This window comes from Oculina patagonica, chromosome 1, assembly GCF_052425735.1.
Source record: "Oculina patagonica isolate OP01 chromosome 1, crgOcupat, whole genome shotgun sequence".
In the NCBI taxonomy this organism is placed as follows: domain Eukaryota; kingdom Metazoa; phylum Cnidaria; class Anthozoa; order Scleractinia; family Oculinidae; genus Oculina; species Oculina patagonica.
The window spans coordinates 10,335,128-10,355,211 of record NC_135758.1 but is presented as its reverse complement, the minus strand read 5'-3'; the positions used below and the strand labels follow the sequence as shown (position 1 = coordinate 10,355,211).

General features: G+C 38.5%; 1 protein-coding gene and 1 pseudogene across 1 annotated transcript in view; both read right to left on the bottom strand.

Moving 5' to 3' along the window:
* The window catches only part of LOC144655945 (uncharacterized), a 28,489-nt gene extending 16,540 nt beyond the window's left edge, over positions 1–11,949 (bottom strand). Inside the window, exons 1-5 of the mRNA XM_078516137.1 lie at positions 11,850–11,949; positions 9,400–9,494; positions 6,536–6,713; positions 5,336–5,526; positions 4,639–4,822 (exon numbers count right to left, since the gene is read on the bottom strand). Of these exons, the coding sequence (XP_078372263.1) occupies positions 4,639–4,822; positions 5,336–5,526; positions 6,536–6,713; positions 9,400–9,457 (611 nt within the window). The 5' untranslated portion in view covers positions 9,458–9,494; positions 11,850–11,949. The remainder of the gene's footprint in view (positions 1–4,638; positions 4,823–5,335; positions 5,527–6,535; positions 6,714–9,399; positions 9,495–11,849) is intronic.
* Positions 11,950–13,959: 2,010 nt separating this feature from the next.
* LOC144636545 (cytochrome P450 2U1-like) lies at positions 13,960–17,838 on the bottom strand (annotated as a pseudogene).
* Positions 17,839–20,084: the final 2,246 nt, after the last annotated feature.

The window sequence follows — 20,084 nt, the reverse complement described above, 5'->3', positions numbered from 1 at the left end:
GTTGGTCTTTAATTGGACTCTAGATAACTCCCAACACCTTTTTCTGTGGACGTAGCGATTTCATCGAGTGACAGGGATTTCTCACACGTCATGGGGTCGTTTGACAACGACCAACCTTAAATCTTGAATCCGCCTTTATTTAGCAACTTTTCGATCTCGCTGGTAACTCGATTCGCTTCGCTTTCGTCTTTGACAGTCTATGATGTCGTCCATGTACGAGTTATGGATTATGATCTTTGCGGCTTGGGGATAATCGTTACTTCCCATCTCAGCTGTTTTTGTCATTGCAACAGTTGCTATCGTACCTGATGGTTTGTCCTCAAACGAGACGCGTTGTATAACATAGGTATCAGGGTCTCTGAAACAATCCATGTCTCGCCAGAGAAAGCGGTGCGTATGCTGTTCTACGGTCTTCGTTTTAACAGTATGGTACATCTTCCTGACGGCACCGATAAAGGCTACTTCATTCTCTCGGAACCTTATAAGGATCCCTAGAAGATTGTTCAAGAGGTCTGGTCCCTTTGCCCAGTAGTCGTTTAACACATGACCCATGTAATTCGCGCTGCTGTTGAATACAATCCTTACTGGGGTAGATTTTGTTCACAAGAAACATTTATTGTTCGTTCCACGATGTCTGATTACCATGCACTTGATTAATTCAAAACACTAAATAAACGTCCAAAACGAAGTTGTCCTTATGTCCTCGAAAAATGTCCTAACGATATTGCTTAAACCAACGTTGAAACCCGAAAGAATAATAATCTACTTAACATGCAACTTGAAAACGAAAAAAGGCCTAAATTTACATAAATAACTAAAGCAAAGAAACGAACGGAACTATGCGGGTAGAAAAAACAAAAGAGACAAAAGATACTACACAACTATTTTTACGCACAACATAATGACTAAAACTAATGAATTCTCTCGTGTCCATTTCTCCCCCTCATTGATATGCCATAGCATATTAATACAACGATAATGTCGGTAACGAGGGGAGTGTTCCTTTCAGTTCAGCATTAAATATATTTAAATCCAAAAAATTCTTAGTTCATTCTCGTCATCGTCATCATTGTCTGTTATCACTTCTGCAATCACTTCTGAAGTCAGTTCCTCTTTACGTATTTACGTCTCATGACAGTTCCAGTTGACACAACTTTGTGATTGGTCTGGTCAATTCATTCTTTCCAACTTGAACCTTTGCCACTCGAACGTGCCCATCTTTTCCTTTGAAAACTTCGGTGATTCGGCCAAGGGGCCAATGACCGCGCGGTGTATTAGTAGAAATGACTAATAATACGTCTCCGACTTGAAGGTCTCGCTCAGTAGTCAACCACTTTCTTCTGACGTTAAGACTAGGTAGCCATTCCCGAAGCCAACGATGCCAGAAATGTCTAACTAATTCTTGCACTCTTCGCCACCTTTTCTTTGGGTTGAATGAGACCTCGTCGACTGATTCTGGGGCGAATTGTCCACCAACCTGAACGAATAGGAAGTGGTTTGGTGTGAGTGGAACGTCATCTTCTGGATTAGCCGATTGGTACGTCAACGGTCTTGAATTCAGGAGTGCCTCCGCTCCAGTAAACGCTGTCTCTAACTCTTCGTCGGTGATATCTGCGTTGCCCAGAATTGCATATATTGCTCGTTTCGCTGCTTTGATCATACTTTCGTGAATGCCGCCAAAGTGAGGTGCAAGTGGGGGGTTGAACTTCCATTTTACACCTTCATTTGCCGTAGATTTAGTAATCTTTTCTTGGTCCAGCTCCTTGACCAAATCGCTCAGCTCCTTGTTAGCTCCAACAAAGTTGCCTCCGTTATCAGATAGCATTTCTTTTGGGAGGCCTCTGCGGTTAACCATCCTGTAGAAGGCATTCAGGAACGAATCGGTGTCAAGCGCAAAGGCCATTTCCAGGTGGACTGCCCTGGATGCCAGACAAGTAAACAAACAAAGGTAACGTTTTTGTCTTCGTGTCCTTCTTCCCTGCACGGTGATGAATGGTCCTCCAAAATCCACGGCAGTCTGTGCAAAGGCTCTTAAGGACGATCGAAGTCTGATCTGTGGAAGAGGAGCCATGACTTGCTTTGCCGCTTTAGCTTTCCTTTTTTGACACTCGTTACACTCCTTCTCCCATTCACGAATTTCTTCTCGACCGGAAATGATCCAAAAGCGTGTCGATAAGGTCGCCAACGTTTGATTCGTGCCTCCCGCGTGATTCCCTTTCTCGTGATAATGTTTGACGATCAACTTCGTCACACAGTTCTTTCGGGGCAAAATTATCGGAAAGCGAGCGTCATGTGGTAGGAATTCCGCATACTTGAGGCGTCCATCACATCTCATTTGACCCTCTTCGTCAAGCCATGGTTGTAATCAGAGTAACTTGCTCTTCTTTGGTAGCTCTCTTTGTTTCTGAAGTGCTAAATACTCATCTGGAAACGCCTTTCTTTGTGCGCTCCTGATCACCTGGATCGCAGCGTCTTCAATTTCTTCCGACTTTAATTATCCACTTTCTCTCTTGCAACTTCTACAGTTGTCTATGAAACGGCGAACCCATGCTTGAACTCTTATCAACCTTGACCAACTTGAAAAGCGTTTTGGGTCGAGACGCCACAACTGATCATCATCGTGAACTGTAACCATTGTCCAGTTTTCGTTCCTTTCACTTGCTTGTGAGCTGTCTTGTCTGTCTTGAGCCTTTTTCTTGATTTCTTTTTCCTCTGTCACCAGATCTGCTTCAATTCGATTGACAGGCCAGTGTGGTTCTTCGTTTTGAAGGAAATCAGGACCATTCCACCACTTTTCTTTCTTGGCCATGTCGGATATTCTCATGCCTCTCGTAATTAGGTCAGCAGGATTCTCATGGGTTGGGACATAGCGCCACTGTTTTGGATTCGTCAAACTTTGAATTTCTCCCACACGATTTGCTACGAAGGGTTTAAATCTACGACTTCTTCCTCTAATCCACCACAGAACGTTCATACTGTCAGACCAGAAGACTGCTTGACCTAGTGCACCACTGAAAACTCTGGAAGTAGACTCAGTAAGCCTTAGTCCCAGGACTGCCGCCAACAGTTCTAAACGAGGAATACTTGTTGTCGTCAGTGGAGCAACTTTTGACTTGGCTGCGACTAAGCGTGTCGATACCGATCCACTCTCATAGACAACTCTTGAATAGACAACAGCACCATAAGCATCTTGCGACGCATCTACAAATGTATGCAAAGTCTCTGAGAGCGCAACTTGTTCTGGGCCAAATCGTAAACATCTGGGAACTTTGATCACGGGCAATTCTTCCAACTGGCAGAACCATTCTCGAGACCTGTGGATCAACTCTCCTGGGCAAAGCTCGTCCCAGTCAAGTCCTGCGATCCACATTTCTACGCGGTCTGCACTGTCTGCTGTCTGCAGTCTTCACGGTCTGCGTTTTAGAGTGACCGCTTTTCTCACGGAACTGTTGACAAATGTTTTCGCAAACTAAACAAAAAATTGCCCAGTGCTTCCGTATTATCGACTCTTTACTCCCTCAAACCAAACAACAATAAAATAAAAATGAAAGTAAGCGGGACTTTTGGTCACACTTATAACAAACAATTTAAACAAGTGAGCACGAGATCAATGTATGGGCACGTTGCACATAATTGCAAATTTCTCAGCTCTTAAAAGATTTTAATCAAAAACAAAAATGTAGGGTTATTTTAACTCTTAAAAGAGTCTTTCAGAGATACTTCATGTCAAATTTTAGACTGAAAGGTGTAATATTCGAGCCGTAGAATTATTTTATGATATTTATTTAATTACTTATTTAATTTTATTTATTTTATATCTTGTTTGTGTAATTACTTATTTGTTAGAATGAGGACTGCAATCTTTGACAAAAGTAGTTGACACATTGACTTCGCTCTGCGATTTTTATGACAAATTTACCACTAGTTTTTAAATTTCATGACTGTCTGCTACAATACCTCCTCCCCCCCATCCAATGTTGTAAAATGGTAGCAAAGGACTCCTAGAAACAAACTACACATTGGTTGGGGGAAGGGGTGTTGGAAAGGTGGGGCAAAAGGATTAAATTGGTCCATATAACAATAAAAAAGGGCGTAAATTGACAATGGGTCAACACTTTTGTCAATGACTGTGGGTATAATTCTTGGGATGGTTTGGGATGCAGGTTGTTATTGCCCTTTTTCAAGTTTTTTTTTCTGTGACAGTGGTGAAAATGTTAACTCTTCCAGTTCACAGGTAGCCTGTAGGAAGACCCCAAAATAAAGTCATTATATTCCAAACCTTATTTATCTTGAATCACCATCTTTAGAAATGGATAAAAATAGAAAATACAAAACCTTAAAGATCTTGAAAAGAAAGCTAAATATTGCTAAAAAAAATGGTGCCTTGTTGAAATCTTTTTTTTTTTTACCCAATTTTATGGGTTATCAAATTTTATGACATACAAATGGAATTTTGAGTTACAGTAGAAAATTTGGTGAATATTCCAGAAATTAACATACCACAATTTACAGGTTGTTCATTTCTTTTAGCATACTCACCCCACCCCCTTCCAAAAACATTTCCCACTAGTCCCGCCTACCTAATAGAAAATGAATGGTCCCTTAGGAAGTCAATAGGAAATTGAATGAGTTACTTACCTACATGAGGACTCGTACTCCAATTCAAAAACAGTAAAGGAAATGTTCATCGTCATGTTTTGTGGAATAGGAACTTCCCATTCACAGTGCCAATTGTTTGGGTATCTGTTGTAAGGATATCCAGTACTTTTGAGTGTGTTATCAACAAGAGAACTACAGTTTCTGATCCCGTCCCAACCATGCTCTATAAAAAGTAAATTAGACATAAAGCACGATAAGCTCTTAGCATCAGTGTAACTGCTGATCATAAAACTAGAAACAGACAAAAAAAAAACAGAAATCTAGACATATGATTTGACCATAAGCAAAAAAATTGCAAAGTTACCAATTGTGCTGAACAGCTGTTTAGGGGTGGCTTAGTATTGATGAGTTGGTAAAGCCATTATTTATCCACAATACAGGAAATGCAGAATTTCTTTTGCGAGCCTAAAATATTCTGCTCCATATTTTTTTAGTGAATATGGGAAGCATTTGGAAACTAGAGGGGCTGTAGCAGTCAAATCAATTATTTAGACTTATATTTCTTGAAATTAAAATATATTGCTGTTTTTTTTCCTAAACTTTATTAAACATCTGGCCAGAGTAGTTTCGCCTGATTATGACTGTCGGTAAAACGTGTAAAGTGTTTGCTGTACAAGCATTTACAAGTAGTAAATTCGCTGTATTAACTCTACCTGACTCTAACGGTCCTACTTACCGGTTACTGAAATGAATTCGAAAGTTATATCAAATCCTTTTTCTTGATTTTTCTTGTCGGTGTGGAACGTAAACACTAAAACTCCTCCTTCTGTCGATGCGTCGTAGCGTTTTCTGGTCTTTTCTCCACATAGCAAAGCCAACAGGCTTGTTTTCTGGTTGATCTTATGGACGATCTTCAAGTAGTCATAGCTGAAAAGAAAAAAGGTTTTTGCACTGATGTTTTACGTACTATTAAACTAGAAAACGATGATTGTACAGAATTTACCACGAAGTCTTTCTCATATCATTTTAGTAGTAACTCAATACAAACGATTATGATGCAAACATCTTCATGATTTAGGTCGGTTAATATACAGTTACAGCGAAGAGACTTGAAGGAAAAAATACAAAAATATATAAAAGAAGAAAAAGAAGAAGAAGAAGAAGAAGAAGAACTCAGGTGAATTAGGGAATGGGTCAGGCTAAATTTTGGAGGGGGTGTTCTAATCTAAACGTTATTCAAGCTTTCGCTTAGAAACTTGCATAAGGTAAAGTGTTTGTACGAAATGTTTCAGTTTTTGGTTTAAAGGTCATCCCTGCTTGGTCACGTGACGTACCACACCCAATTTATTGATATAAATTTCAAACCAAATTTACGAGAACTTGCAGGTATAATGATTGACCAATTTTGATTTCTGCGAATGGCTGTAATTACCAAGTATGAAGAACTAATTGGGGATTTACAAATTTATTTCTTTTGTTTCAATTACAACCCAACCCAATCATTGGAAAGTTTCATTTCCAATATAAACAAACTAAAAGAAGCAAAGTTTTGAAAAAAGGAACAAATCACAAAGAAATGACCAAAACGTCACATGAGCACAAGAGCCATTCCTTAATTCGCATGAGGAGAAGAAGAAGAAGAAGAAGAAGAAGAAGAAGAAGAAGAAGAAGAAGAAGAAGAACAAATTATGTGGGATAATTTCTCTACCTGTTCATTTGCATTTTCTATTGCATTCAAGAAACGTACCAACGAGTTTCGAATAGCCGTGCCACTCCCTGTTAGGACTTTCCTTCTTTTTTTCTCGGAGATATAATAATGACCAGTAATATGGCGCCATATCGTAAAAGTTGCTCACCTCGGAAAAAAGAAGCATTTTTTTTTACCTTCAAAACCCGCGAGAGTTCCCAAGAGAAAAAAAAAGTAAGCACCATTTACCTGCATGATCCATCTGTGTCAGGATCCTCAAGTTTAAAATAGTTTAACACAATTGTAATTTTCCATTTTTTTGGAATGCGCACCGAATAGTTGCAGTCCATTTCCTTTGGATAGTGTTGGGGATATCCAGGACTTGTCAGCCCTCCCTCAGTGTAATTTACATTCTCTGGACCACATTCTGTTAAGGGAAAAAGTATATGTATAAATTCTCTTTGTGAATTAACTTATAGTGAAGCTCAGTTCGATCGAAATTAACGTTCTATATGAAAAGAGCACATAGAATTCATTCTTATGAACGAGCCTTCGGTAATAAAGTATCACAATACTCCGAATAATATCCTTCAGTACTCAATATTTGAGTCGGCAACAAGGCGATAGATTTATAGGAACGTTTAAACCCCACCAAAACCGCCAGCTACGCAGGCTAGTTTAATTCAAAACCATTTTCAAACGATGAACAAATACCATACCATTCTATCATAACTATGTATCACTCTTCATACTTCAAAACACTTCTCAATTGACTTTCGCGACTTCCATGTCTGTACTTCTAATTAGGTTTAGGCTAATTCCCTGTTATTCACAGTCAGGCTAATGAAGATACTTATTGTAGCGGCGTCAGCTCTGGTGGCGGAGAGATCCGTGAAACTTAAAGACTAAAGACTCACAGGTTCCACAAGGCTCAGGTTTATTGTGCCAACTGTTACAGCGATCCTGTATGGTAGGACGTGTTGAGGCGAACGCTCTAGTAGGTTCTGAGTTGTACAGCAATAACTGGTGGTTCCCGTCGAATTTCTGTGAGCCTTATGGGTTTTTTACATGTGCTCGCGATATTTAAGCTAAAGTCACGTGGTAGCTAGCGGAAAATCATTGTGACGTAAATGCGGTAAAAAAGGAAATACATAAAATTCTACGAAATGAAAACGAGGCACGCGGGTGCCGTTACACTTATGAAGGAATTATCATGTCTGTCCTGGAATTCGTAGAAATTAATTGGACTTAAGGTCATTCCAACGAAATAGAAATGACAATAGATTTCCGCTCAAACTTTACCTACATCATCCCAAGAACAAAAAGAGGGGTCCCGGTATTCAATTAGGAGCATAAATTAAAGTCCTTGAATATACCTTGTAATTCCTTACATTATGTCATGTTTATTATTTACGATCAGCAATTTTATTATCAAGAGTACTGGCTTAGTTCACATTTCCGTTGATTTTTTTTTTTTTTAAGCAATAGAATTTTTTTCATATTCATTTTATAAAAAGAAGGTGATTGTTAGACTCAGAAAAAATAGATAAAAAGGATAAGTCCCGGTACTCGTTTACGAGAAAGCGACGATTTATCTCTCTTGCGAGCCAAGCCGTTTCGAAAAAGCCGCCATTTTCTTTATGTGCGCCCGCTAATCACGTGTGAAATTGTGCGCCGTACGGGATGCGCAATGCAATACAAAGCAGAGAAATGACCTAATTAAGTTGTAGTTAGTTACATACATGTATTAACGGATAATTATCCATGGGATAACGCAACGGAAACATTGCCTGAAGACATTTTTAGTATTCTGGCAATATATATATAATGACCAAACTTCCTGACTTTTTGTAGAATTTTTCTGAAAATTTGAAACGTGTCAATTTGTCGCTAACGTGACATCAAGTTTAAAATATTTTAGAATGCACTGTGTTTTAACAGTCTGTTTACAATGTGATATTTTTTGGTTTCCATAATATTTTCGTCCTCTATTTTTTATAGTTTTAGTAACTTTATATATCTCGACTTTTAAAAATAAACTTTGTAGATTTTCTGAACTTTTTGCAAATTTTAAAATCAGGGATTTTCTGTGATATGACGTCACAAACAGACACGTAACCACCACAACAAGGAACGACTTTCGATTATTTATATACCAAACAATATTTATTGACACTGGGGAAGCTTTCTGTCTCCTCTGCACAACCCTGCAAACTCCACAAAATACCAGGAAGAATGGAGTTAAAGACTATGGAGAATCAAGAAGCTATTGCTCGTTCATGGTAACTGACCTTGCAGATTTAAGGACGTTCACGCGAAAATTTTCTACTCGATAGATTTTTTTAATTTTTTGCTGCGGTCAGATGATGAGTTACTTGTGTCAGAAATGCAAAAAAAAAAAAAGTTGGGGTCACCGACTTCGTTTCAGAGAAAAAGCGTGCGGAAAACTACCCTGATTTCGAAAAATTGGCGCACGTAATTCAGCATGGTTTACAGAGTTTATAGTTAAAAATATCGAAGATGAGTGAACGGAGGATAACGATATTAGTCACATTTTGTAGAAGTGCGTCTGTTGCGTAAATAATTCCTAGTTATACCATCTTTTTGTAAAACTTAACCCTGGTAAAACACATTTAAAACTGTCGTACGGCAAAAAGGAATCGAAAGCTCAAAAATTGGAATTTAAACCGTCAGTGTGACAAAAAAATCAAACTTCCACTCGATAGATTTTTTTTATTTTCTCGAAAAACGTAGATATTAATTAACAAAAGTGATCCGTTAAGAAAAAAGTAGGGGTCACCGACCACCATGGCGTGGCATGGTGTTCGGTGCGACTTGAATGCGACATGGTGCGACATGAATTACGTGCGCAGTAGGGGTGCGCATAAACAATTAGCGCGAACGTCCTTAAACAACGAAAAGGCTTGTGTGGTACATTATTAAATTTCTTGCTTTTTTTCTTCATAAAATTACCACCCGCATCTTCCCCCTTAAAAATTAACGCCCGTTGCCATGAATTAACTAAAACGATTAACCCGGTATGCCACACACTGAGTGTAGTGTGGCAAAAAATGTGTCTTCCAAAAATGGGTATGACAAAAATTGTGTCTTACTTTCGTTGCGTGCACCTTCGTTGTCGTTCCACATGAGAAAGAATAGCAAGAGAAGCATTTTTATCTGGTCACCCTTTACTGCGGGATCGCCATTTCTGCAGAGATAAGAAGATTCAAGATTTGAAATTTCTAATTTATCACTAAAAGAAAGTAAACGGCTTAACTAAAAGCGCAAGGCTTTTGCTTTAGCGATCAAAGAAATGACTCACTAAATCTGTCAAAATGATTCAGTACAAATGCTTACTGGAGAAAACTGTTTTACTCTTGTTTGTTTGTTTGTTTGAATCGCCTGACGGCCCTCGAACTGCTGTTGCGAATGCCAATAAGTACACGGCTAGTTTCCGCAAACTTCACAATTTATTTCTCTGATAGTATTTTCCTGATCACACCCGATTTCGCTCTCTGATAGAATGAACAATAGTTAGCTTGGCTTTCTCTTATCACTGACGCGCGACACACCCTAATACCTAGACAGCGATGACTGATTACATGGTTCTATTGTCTACATCAAAATCACGAGAAATCAAAACATTACATAACCTGATAACGCAAATCTCTTATCGTACTATAATTTATTCACGCAATACAACTGAAAATATCTCAACACTGCGTTACTCCGTAGGGCAACAGAACTCTCCAAATTCCCAAGGGAACAATAACGTTAACCTTGGACTTCCACGTGATCATCACGTGCATCTTAAACCGCAACACAGTTACTTTGTTTTCTATTTATGTACGTATTGAGAGTCAATAACAAAATGCTTTGTGCATACAGAAATTAAATTGGCTCAAAGAAGGCTATCACAACGCAAAATTGCAAAGCACAAAATGTGGCAAAATCTTAAAATTTTCAAGGAATAAATTCATTTTCTTCCAACTTTTAGGCAGCCATAGAAAAATTTAGTGATGAAAAATTAATACAATTAAGTGTTTATTTTCAGTTTGGTCCTAACACAAGACGTAATGACACACAGTTTTTTCCTTCGAACCTCAAAGTCTCTTTGAAGTTTCCTCTTAGATTATCAAGGTTTTCAAAAAACATTCTTGTGAAACTACAAATTTATCACTAAACTCGGGGTCCAATTATAACAACAGGTGATTTCGTTCGCTGATATCTTTGCTATTTCGTGCCGCTGCCTTCATTTTGGCTTTTGCCACCTGTTTCAGACGTTATGATAATGACTATCTTATCTACATCTCGATCGTTTTTTCTTTATAACTTGACAGTTCTAGCCTAAAAGGCTTTATGCATAACTACGCCAGATACCTAAAATTCACCCATTCGTTCACTCGATTTTTTGTAACTTCAGGCACGTTTATTCTGTTTTCACGAGGATACTTTTTGCATTTTTGTTCATTTTTTTTTTTAATTTACAAGTTTGTGCTTCCAAAGAAAGGCTTGTGGATAAATTAGCTCCTCTGTTAATAACATGCATTAAGGGTATTAATAAATGATTATTTAGCATGTTATTACAGACGCTTTCCAATAAGAAGAAAAGGGCAACGCAAAGGCGGCAGTCACGAACACAACGCCATTATTACTAAAGAATCCTGCTGGGATCACAAAAAAAGTCTAATACATTATTATATTTCTGATGAAATTATTGGACTTGCTCTGTAATATCACTTTAAAACACATTAAAACTTATTATATTTGTGAATTTTCTTATAATACACATCTGAAATACCGAGTCCATTACACACTTTTTTTATATAAGGACGTCTAAACTTTCGGCCCAGGCTGAACGTTCTTAAATTTTTCGAAGATTTAAGCTTAAAATGTTTTTAAAATGTTTCTATTTCTAAAAAAATAAGAAAGGAGTAGTGCAGTAAAATTATTCCTATAACCGATATGTACATGTTCACGTCACCAATGAGTGATGACAATGTTGGTAACGGGTCAGGATTTGAATAATTATTCATTTAGTACATACATTTCCACACAACAAATAGAAAAAAATCGTTCTCAAGTAAATTTCAGCTGTGAGCACGTTCTTAGGATATTCCTAAATTTTGACCTTATTGCAGCCTCGACGTTCCTTTTAAAATAAAGGTTCTTATGAACCAAAGAGAATATAGTCAGTGAGACTGGTTGGCTTGGTTGAAATGAATGTTTAATAAACTTTGCCTTTCTTGATGTAAACGGGCATTTTTCGCCTGCCTTGCAACATCTTGTGTTTTTTTTTTAACTGTTAGACTGAATTTGAGAAAAACGTTGCTTTCTTTCGAGATAAATAAAACGCTTGGTTGCTGATACTCAAAAAAGGGAAAAGAAGAAGAAGAAGAAGAAGAAGAAGAAGAAGAAGAAGAAGAAGAAGAAGAAGAAGAAACTAAAAAGAAAACGCAGGCTAATATTCTTTTGCAGGTGGCAATTTTGCGTTAGTAAAGAGAATCGTTTTGTCCCATCACGTTTCATCAACGTTTTATTACATTTAAATATATTTACTTACCAGTTTAAGATAGCATTGTTACTAAAACACGGTCGAACGAGCGTTGATCATGGTCTCATCCAAAAGGTTTCGATGGATTCAAGATCTTTACTCGACCAGCACGTAATTGAGATTCACAACAATATGCCGACGTTAAGTTCTATTAAGTATTTTTTTTGACATAATTGAATACATTTCCATGCCACATTAACTACATGTACCATATTGTCAATCAAGTTGCTCAAACACACGCGTGATGTGATGTTTGGTTACACAGAACAATATTTTTTGAATGTTATGAAACATCTTAATGTATAATTTGCCTTTTCTCAAAATTGTACAACCTCTTTTTATGCCACCCATTTTTCGGCTTGTCGCCAGCTGTGGTGCAAGGCAGGGCCCGTTAATATATTCAGGTCACATCGTTCACAAGTCGTAGTCATTTAAATAGTTTCCAGCACATACTTAGTTTGATAGTATTAATAACGACCTCAATAAGGCGTTTAATTAACCCTTGCTTAAGCTTGTTAAAGTTGTATGACTATATCATTAGAGAGGCTTCCTTTCGTCAAAAGCGTCAGGACACTTTCTCTGTTTCAGTTTTCAATATACAGGGGATTGTCCATTTTAGTCCTGTTATCATTACTACACTTTATAATTTATTATAAATTAAATATTAATTATAAGAACGCGTAAAATTATAAGAAGGCGTAAAAATTGGCTAAGGCAGAAGATGTTCTTATTTTGGCCCATACATTTTTATGTTTGGGGGAAATCTCAGCGTTCTTACAAAAATGTTTCTTCTAAAATGAAAAAAAAGTGTAATTAGAGTTGTGAGTTTCTATTTGGAGTGTACAGTTAATATATCTAAAGGACGAATTTTGTAAACAAAAGGAAAAAAAATGTTGTCATGGAAAGTAAAAAAATAGTGGTCACGTGGCATGTGCGAATAGGGTTACCTAAAAAACTACGACGAAAACATTGAGATTATGCAAAATACGTTTACAAAATAATACAGTGGAACCCCGCTCTACGCTCTACGGACACACGCTTAATACGGACACCCCGATATAACAGACAAATGTGTTTGTCCCGACATAAAGCTGATATATTGTCTCAAAAAATTAACCCACTTATTATGGAACCCGTTAATAAGGGCAACGGACACATTTTTCTGTCCCGATTGACTAACTCTTATACACCGTCAACCCTGCTTTTATTTTACGCCGCACTGCTACTGATCAGGGGCAGATCCAGGATGTTTCAAAGAGGGGTGGCTTTTTACCAATATTTTTGATTCAGACTATCTTGTTTAACCCTATTCAGACCGGGGGGGCTTTTGAGGCCCGCGCTGACTTTGAAGATTTAACCAAACGCTGCCATTCTCCTTAATATTCTATTTTAATGTGTTTGTTTTCAGTTTTCTGGTGGATCAAGGGGGTGGCTAGCCACCCAATCCACCCCCCCCCCCCCCCCCCAGGATCCGACCCTGCTGATACTGACCTTTGCTGTGCTGGTGAATACAACAAACACTGCATGCAAGCATTAAGTTGCCAAGTGTCATTGTCGTTGCTAATAAGTAAACACATATCTTAGCCCATTCATTCAAACAACCAATTGCAAAACAACGACTTGCATATAAATCTTCTTACACTGTTTAAACAAAAACAGCTGTCTATATCTGTGGCTGAAGCCACCTTAAAGCACCAATTAATTAAACGAAACTATGTACATTCTTTATTAGTCCCGTATAAGCCCTTTTATTTTGATTTTATATGAACCTTCCTGTACCTGAATGTGATGTCAGGAAGCCCAGAATTAATGTTATTTAAAAACATATTTTTTGCCGTAAAACAATCAATGAAAGGCGAAATTACGCTTGTCAGGGAGTGCTTAAAAAGTGGCAGCTAGTTTTATTCCTCCACGAGAAGAGCGGCTTCAAATCGAGCCAACATGCAGACAACAAAAAAGTTCGCTCGCAAAAATACGAATGCTCAGCTCATCATTGTAATCTATGAAGGCTTGGTCCTGTTTTAATCACCTTCCTATGCCTTGTAGAAGTGAGACATCTCTGGACATGTTCAACAATTCTATTGAGCCACCCGTATTGTTTTACCTACTTTATTACAAAACTACTGTCATTTCTGGATTCGTTTACTAAGTTTAAAATATTCACTTGGACGAAGCAACGTTTCTGTCACTTTATTCTCGTTTGATAGCACGTATCTTGTAAGCAGAAGGGAACTGGATGACAGCGCCCATCGATCTGGATGGGTGACCCTCTTCACCTACAAAAGTAAACTTTTGAAGCATCCACGAGACAAACAAAAATAGCTCAACTTTAGCCAGGGCTTCACCGGCGCAGACTCGGCGTCCTGCTCCAAATGGATAGAAGTTGGCTTGGTTGATGATCAGGCTGCCGTCGTCGCGGATATGACGGTAAGGGTTGAACTCAGCGGGGTTTTCCCAGCATTCGGGATCGAGATGAATGGACTGTGTGTCGGCAAACACAATCGTATCTTTAGGGATACGGTAACCACACAGCGTTGTATCAGTCATCGTGACATGGGGCACTGCATTGGGCACCGTGTTTCCAAGCCGTAGAACTTCTGTGATCGTTGCTTGAATGAGGGGGAGGTTGGGGCGATCGTCCAAGGAGGGGGCTTCGTTTTCCAACTATCTTATGGTCATCCGAAAGGTGGACGGCTCTTCCCTCATCACTGTCGCTTTGGGCTTCATGTTTGGCACGAAGGAGACCTGAGATTAAATCTTGCACAGGCTCGACTGGATCGAATTTGTTTTCTCGCTGAGTGAAGATTTTGCGATTGATATCATGTATTTCATTAAACGGCTGGATATTGCGATCGTAGGCCTTTTTGAACAGATAACGTGCCCATGTGAGAAAATCTAACAAGATAACAAGGGTTAGATCATCGTTAGCTACAAAGTCTGCATTCAGCTTTAAAAGCCTGTCCAAATCTGCATTGGTTGTGTCGCTTTCCGCTCCATACGTGATTCCGCAAATATCATTGGCAACGCTACGCATCAAGCAATCTGCGGGATCAAAAGGTTTTCCAGCTTGTTCTTCCATGAACTGCACTAGTTTCTCTGCCTGCGCCGAGACCCGCCTTTCAATGAGAGGAATGTCAGAGAGGTACTGGCGCAAAGCTGTAGTGAAGAGTTTGCGTTGAAACTTCCAGGCAGGGCCATAATTGCCAATGATGGTACTCTTGCCTCCTGCAATTCAAAAGTTTGTGAGAGCTGCATTCTTGGTTATGTAATGAGGCACGGTGTTAAAGGGAACCTCAACTCTTATGACAAGGGTTGACGTTGAATGGGCCTTCCCTGCATTCCAACGGACATTGGCACGAGTCGAAGTTAGGGTGGACAGAATTACAAGAAATGTATGAAAATATCCACCCCAACCTCGTTCTGGCTACTGTTCATAAGCACTGAAGTGTAATGCAGGGAAGGTCTATTGTTTGAAATAATGCAAGATATATTCGATAAAGGAGAAATAAATGCTAAAAATTCCATCAAAACACGGAATATCAGTTCAGTGCTTCGAAGATTTTCATATTTTCTCTAAGATTATTTCTTCTATTTGTCATGTGAAATTTTTAAGAGCTATAAATCGAGCCATTCGAAGAAGCTTTTATACATACAAGCCATTAAACTTTGAACCTACGGTATCGGTCAGCGTGCTAACAACAACACAAAGAAACCTATATGCTAATTTTCAGCCCAAATGATCAGTATGCCGAAGTTGTCAAGCGGTTAGGGGTTTGGTCTTCAAAACCATAGTTGATGTTAGGAGTCGCCGGTTCAAACCTCATAAGTGTGAAACAAAAAGTTTCTTTTTTTTTACGACAATCTTTTTTACAATTTTATACGACGTCTTTTTTTTCTTTCTCCTTTTTTATGAATCTATTAGAGATGCAAATCAAGTACTATACAGTATATTATTAAAAGGCAACAAAATTCGTCAGTTTGGCGAGCTTTTTTACGATAAATTATTTACGTATCATGACTATCGATTATCACACAATACGCTTGGAACTATAAAACATTCAGAGACTGCTAAAATTGGACTTTATTCATACAATTGTCCTGAAATCAACCTTTTAATACCCAACACAGTCGCAGTCCACAGTTCGTGCCTGGAAAATCTAAAAATTCCATCAAAACACGGAATATCAGTTCAGTGCTTCGAAGATTTTCATATTTTCTCTAAGATTATTTCTTCTATTTGTCATGTGAAATTCTAAAGAGCTATAAATCGAGCCATTCGAAGAAGCTTTTATACATACAAACCCATTAATTTTTGAACCTACGGTATCGGTTTGCGGGCTAACAACAACACAAAGAAATCTATATGCTAATTTTCAGCCCAAATGATCAGTACGCCGAAGTTGTCAAGCGTTTAGGGGTTTGGTCTTCAAAACCAAGGAAAATTAATTTATAATTTAATGCATAAATTATTATTCATAAATTAAATTTAACAGCCCATAACTTAATGCATAAATTATTATTCATAAATTAAAGTTAACAGCCCATCGACCGACCGACTGACCGAGTGAAAATTTGCATATCACTTTCCATAACCATACTCGTTTCATTACATTCACAAGTAAAAAGGGCCTAAAACCGTCATTTTTAGTGGCTCAAGTTTCACTTTCTTATGTGATTCTTTTGAACCTGGAGAGAAAATTAGGATGCATCCACGTGATGGCGGATTTCCAAAAAGATTCAAACTGTACATTTCAAGCTCGCCGTTTTTGCTGGATCTGAGGTGTAAATAAGCTTTAATGCACTCTACTACGTGGCGGTATTTCAACAGATCGTCAAAAATTGTCATTTTCAGTGGCTCATGTAGCACTTTCTTATTTGATTCGTTTGCACCTGGAGTGAAACTAAGGAAAAATCCACGTGATGGCGGATATCCAAAAAGTCCCAAACTGTACATTTGTAGTCACAAACTGGCCCTTTTTGCTGGATCTGCAGTGTAAATAACCCTTAATCTAAGTAGTGGTACTTAGATTAAGGGGCCAAAATCTCATTTTCAGGGGCTCATGTAGCACTTTCTTATTTGATTTATTTGGACCTGGAGTGAAACTTAGGTTGGATCCACGTGATAGTTTGAGACTTGAAATGTACAGTTTGGGTGTTTTTGGAATTCCGCCATTACGTGGATCCATCCTAAGTTACACTATTTCAAAAAAGACCCAAACGGTACATTTCAAGTCTCGAAGAGGCCGGTTTTGCTTGATCTTTAGTGTAAATAAGCTTTAATCTACGTGGTGGTATTTCAACAGAAGCGCTCAAAATCGTCATTTTCAGTGGATTATGTAGCACTTTCTCATTTGATTCGTTTTCTCCTCCAGTGAATATTAGAATAAATCAACGTGATGGCGGATTTTAAAAAAAGACACAAACTGTACATTTCAAATCTCAAACTTGCCGGATTTGCTGGATCTGGGCAATAAATAAGCTTTAATCTACGTGGTGGTATTTCAACAGAAGGGCCCAAAATCGTCATTTTCAGTGGCTCATGTAGCTTTTCTTTATTTGATTTTTTCGGACCTCGAGTGAAACTTAGGATAAATCCACGTGATGGCGGATTACAGAAAAGAGTCAAATTGCACATTTCAAGTCTCAAACTTGCCGGTTATGCTGGATCTGGAGTGTAAATAAGTTAGATAGATATAAGATAAGATTTTGTTTATCTCTCCAAAAATGGTTTTTCAGGGTAAATTACAATAAAAATATTAAAAATGTTTTATAGCATCCTTAAAAATACTCAAACTATTAACATCTGTTAGGGTCCGAGGTAGTTCGTTCAAAAGCCGAGTAGCTCTGAATACAAATGACTGCTGGCCGGTAGCTGTTTTGAATAGCGGGACATCCAACTTGTTTCTGTGTCTTGTATTGATAGAATGGACGTCAGCTCTAACAATACATTTGCTGCGCAGATACGCTGAGGCTTGTCCGTGCAACATTTATAAGCCATTACAGCGTCTCTGACTTCAAGCTGCCAAGCAACCGGCAACCAATAGAGTTGCTTTAACGTAGGGGTGATGTGATCAAATTTCCTTGTTCCGGTGGCAACCCTAGCCGCAAAGTTTTTCACTTTCTGAAGTCGAGCAATGTTTTTCTTTATTGTACTGGCCCAAACTGATGAACAATAAAAGATTTTGCTGAAAACCAGAGAATTGATGGTGGTTATTAGCGTTGGTTTATCAAATAGATGTTTATCAAATAGATGTTTTATCAAATAGAAGTTTTAATCTACGTGTTGGAATTTCAATAGAAGGGCCCAAAATAGTCATTTTCAGTGGCTCATGTAGCACATTCTTAATTAATTTGTTTGGACCTGGAGTGAATATTAGAATGGATCCACGTGATGGAGGAATTCCAAAAAGACCCAAACTGTACATTTCAAGTCTCAAACTGGCCGGATTTGCTGGATCTGGGCAATAAATAAGCTTTAATCTACGTGGTGGTATTTCAACAGAAGGGCCCAAAATCGTCATTTTCAGTGGCTCATGTAGCTTTTCTTTATTCGATTTTTTCGGACCTCGAGTGAAACTTAGGATAAATCCACGATGGCGGATTACAAAAAAGAGTCAAATTGCACATTTCAAGTCTCAAACTGGCCGGTTGTGCTGGATCTGGATTGTAAATTAGCTTTAATCTACGTTGGGGTATTTCAACAGAAGGGCCCAAAATCGTCATTTTCGGTGGCTCATGTAGCACTTTCTTATTTGATTCTTTTGGACCTGGAGTGAAACTTAGGATGGATCCACGTGATGGCAGATTTCCAAAACGATCCAAACTGTGCATCTCAAGTCTCAATCTGGCCGTTTTTGCTGGATCTTGAGTGTAAATAAGTTTTAATCTACGTGGTGGCATTTCAATAGAAGGGCCCAAAATAGTCATTTTCAGTGGCACATGTAGCACTTTATTATTTTATTCGTTTGGACCTGGAGAGAAACTTAGGATGGATCCACGTGATGGCGGAATTTCAAAAAGACCCAAACTGTACATTTCAAGTCTCAAACTGGACAGAATGTCCTGTATCTGAAGTATATATAAGCCTTAATCCACGTGGTGGTATTTCAAAAGAAGGGTCAAAAATCGACATTTTAAGTGGCTCATGTAGGTTTTTCTTATTTGATTCATTCGGACCTCGAGTGAAACGTAGGATGAATCCACGTAATGGCAGATTTCCAAAAAGACCCAAACGGTACATTTCAATTATCAAACTGTCCGTTTTTGCTGGATCTGGGGTGTAAATAAGCTTTATTCGACGTTTTGGTGTTTCAACAGAAAGGCCCAAAATCGTCATTTTTAAGGCTCGTGTAGCACTTTCTTAATTGATTTGTTTGGACCTGGAGTGAAACTAAGGATGGATCCACGTGATGGCGGATTTCCAACAAGATCTAAACTGTTTCATTTTACGTGTCAACCGGCCGGTTTTGCTGGATCTGAAGTGTAAATAAGCCTTTATCTGCGTGATGGTATTTCCAAAAAACGGCTAAAACTCAACCTTTTTTAGTGGTTCATTAAGCTCTTGCTTATTTGATTCGTTAGGACTTTGGGTGAAAATTAGGATCAATCAACGTGATGGTAGCCTCAGTTTCCTGCCGTGGGAGATTGAGTGCGCCCGCGATCCTCTGGGGCGCACCGAAACCCCCACGGATGGAAACTGAGGCTATCTACAGGCAGGCCAGCTTTTGATTCGATCACTGTTTGGTACAGTTTCCATTAAGAAAGAAGTGACTTTGCTTCGTTCGAACTTCGTAATTCACATGCAAAGTCTATAAATGGAAACGCATGCCGGCTAAATGACGCGCTTTAAAGTTCAATTGTAAACTTGGGCTGTCTGTGCTCTCGCGCGCATTTTTCTCGCGTGCGTCTCCCCGCTTTCGCCTTGCGTCCTACGTCTATGGACCTTCGCGCCTACTACACAACTTTCTTTTTTTATTCTTGAGTTTAACACCCATCGCTTGCAGTCTACCTTTTCACAGACGACTCAGAAAATTCACACCAGTATGGTTACAACAGCAGCATTTATTGTACATCTTGATCTTACTGATGAAAGCAACTAACCATTAGACGATAAATGCGACTAAAAATGCTGTCAGGAATGGACATAATGGATATGTTCTGTGGTTCAATTAATTTTTATCCTTGGTAAAATTTGGTATTTGTTTTGTTCTGGTGTATGGTAATAATAGTCCGGCCATTTGGTGT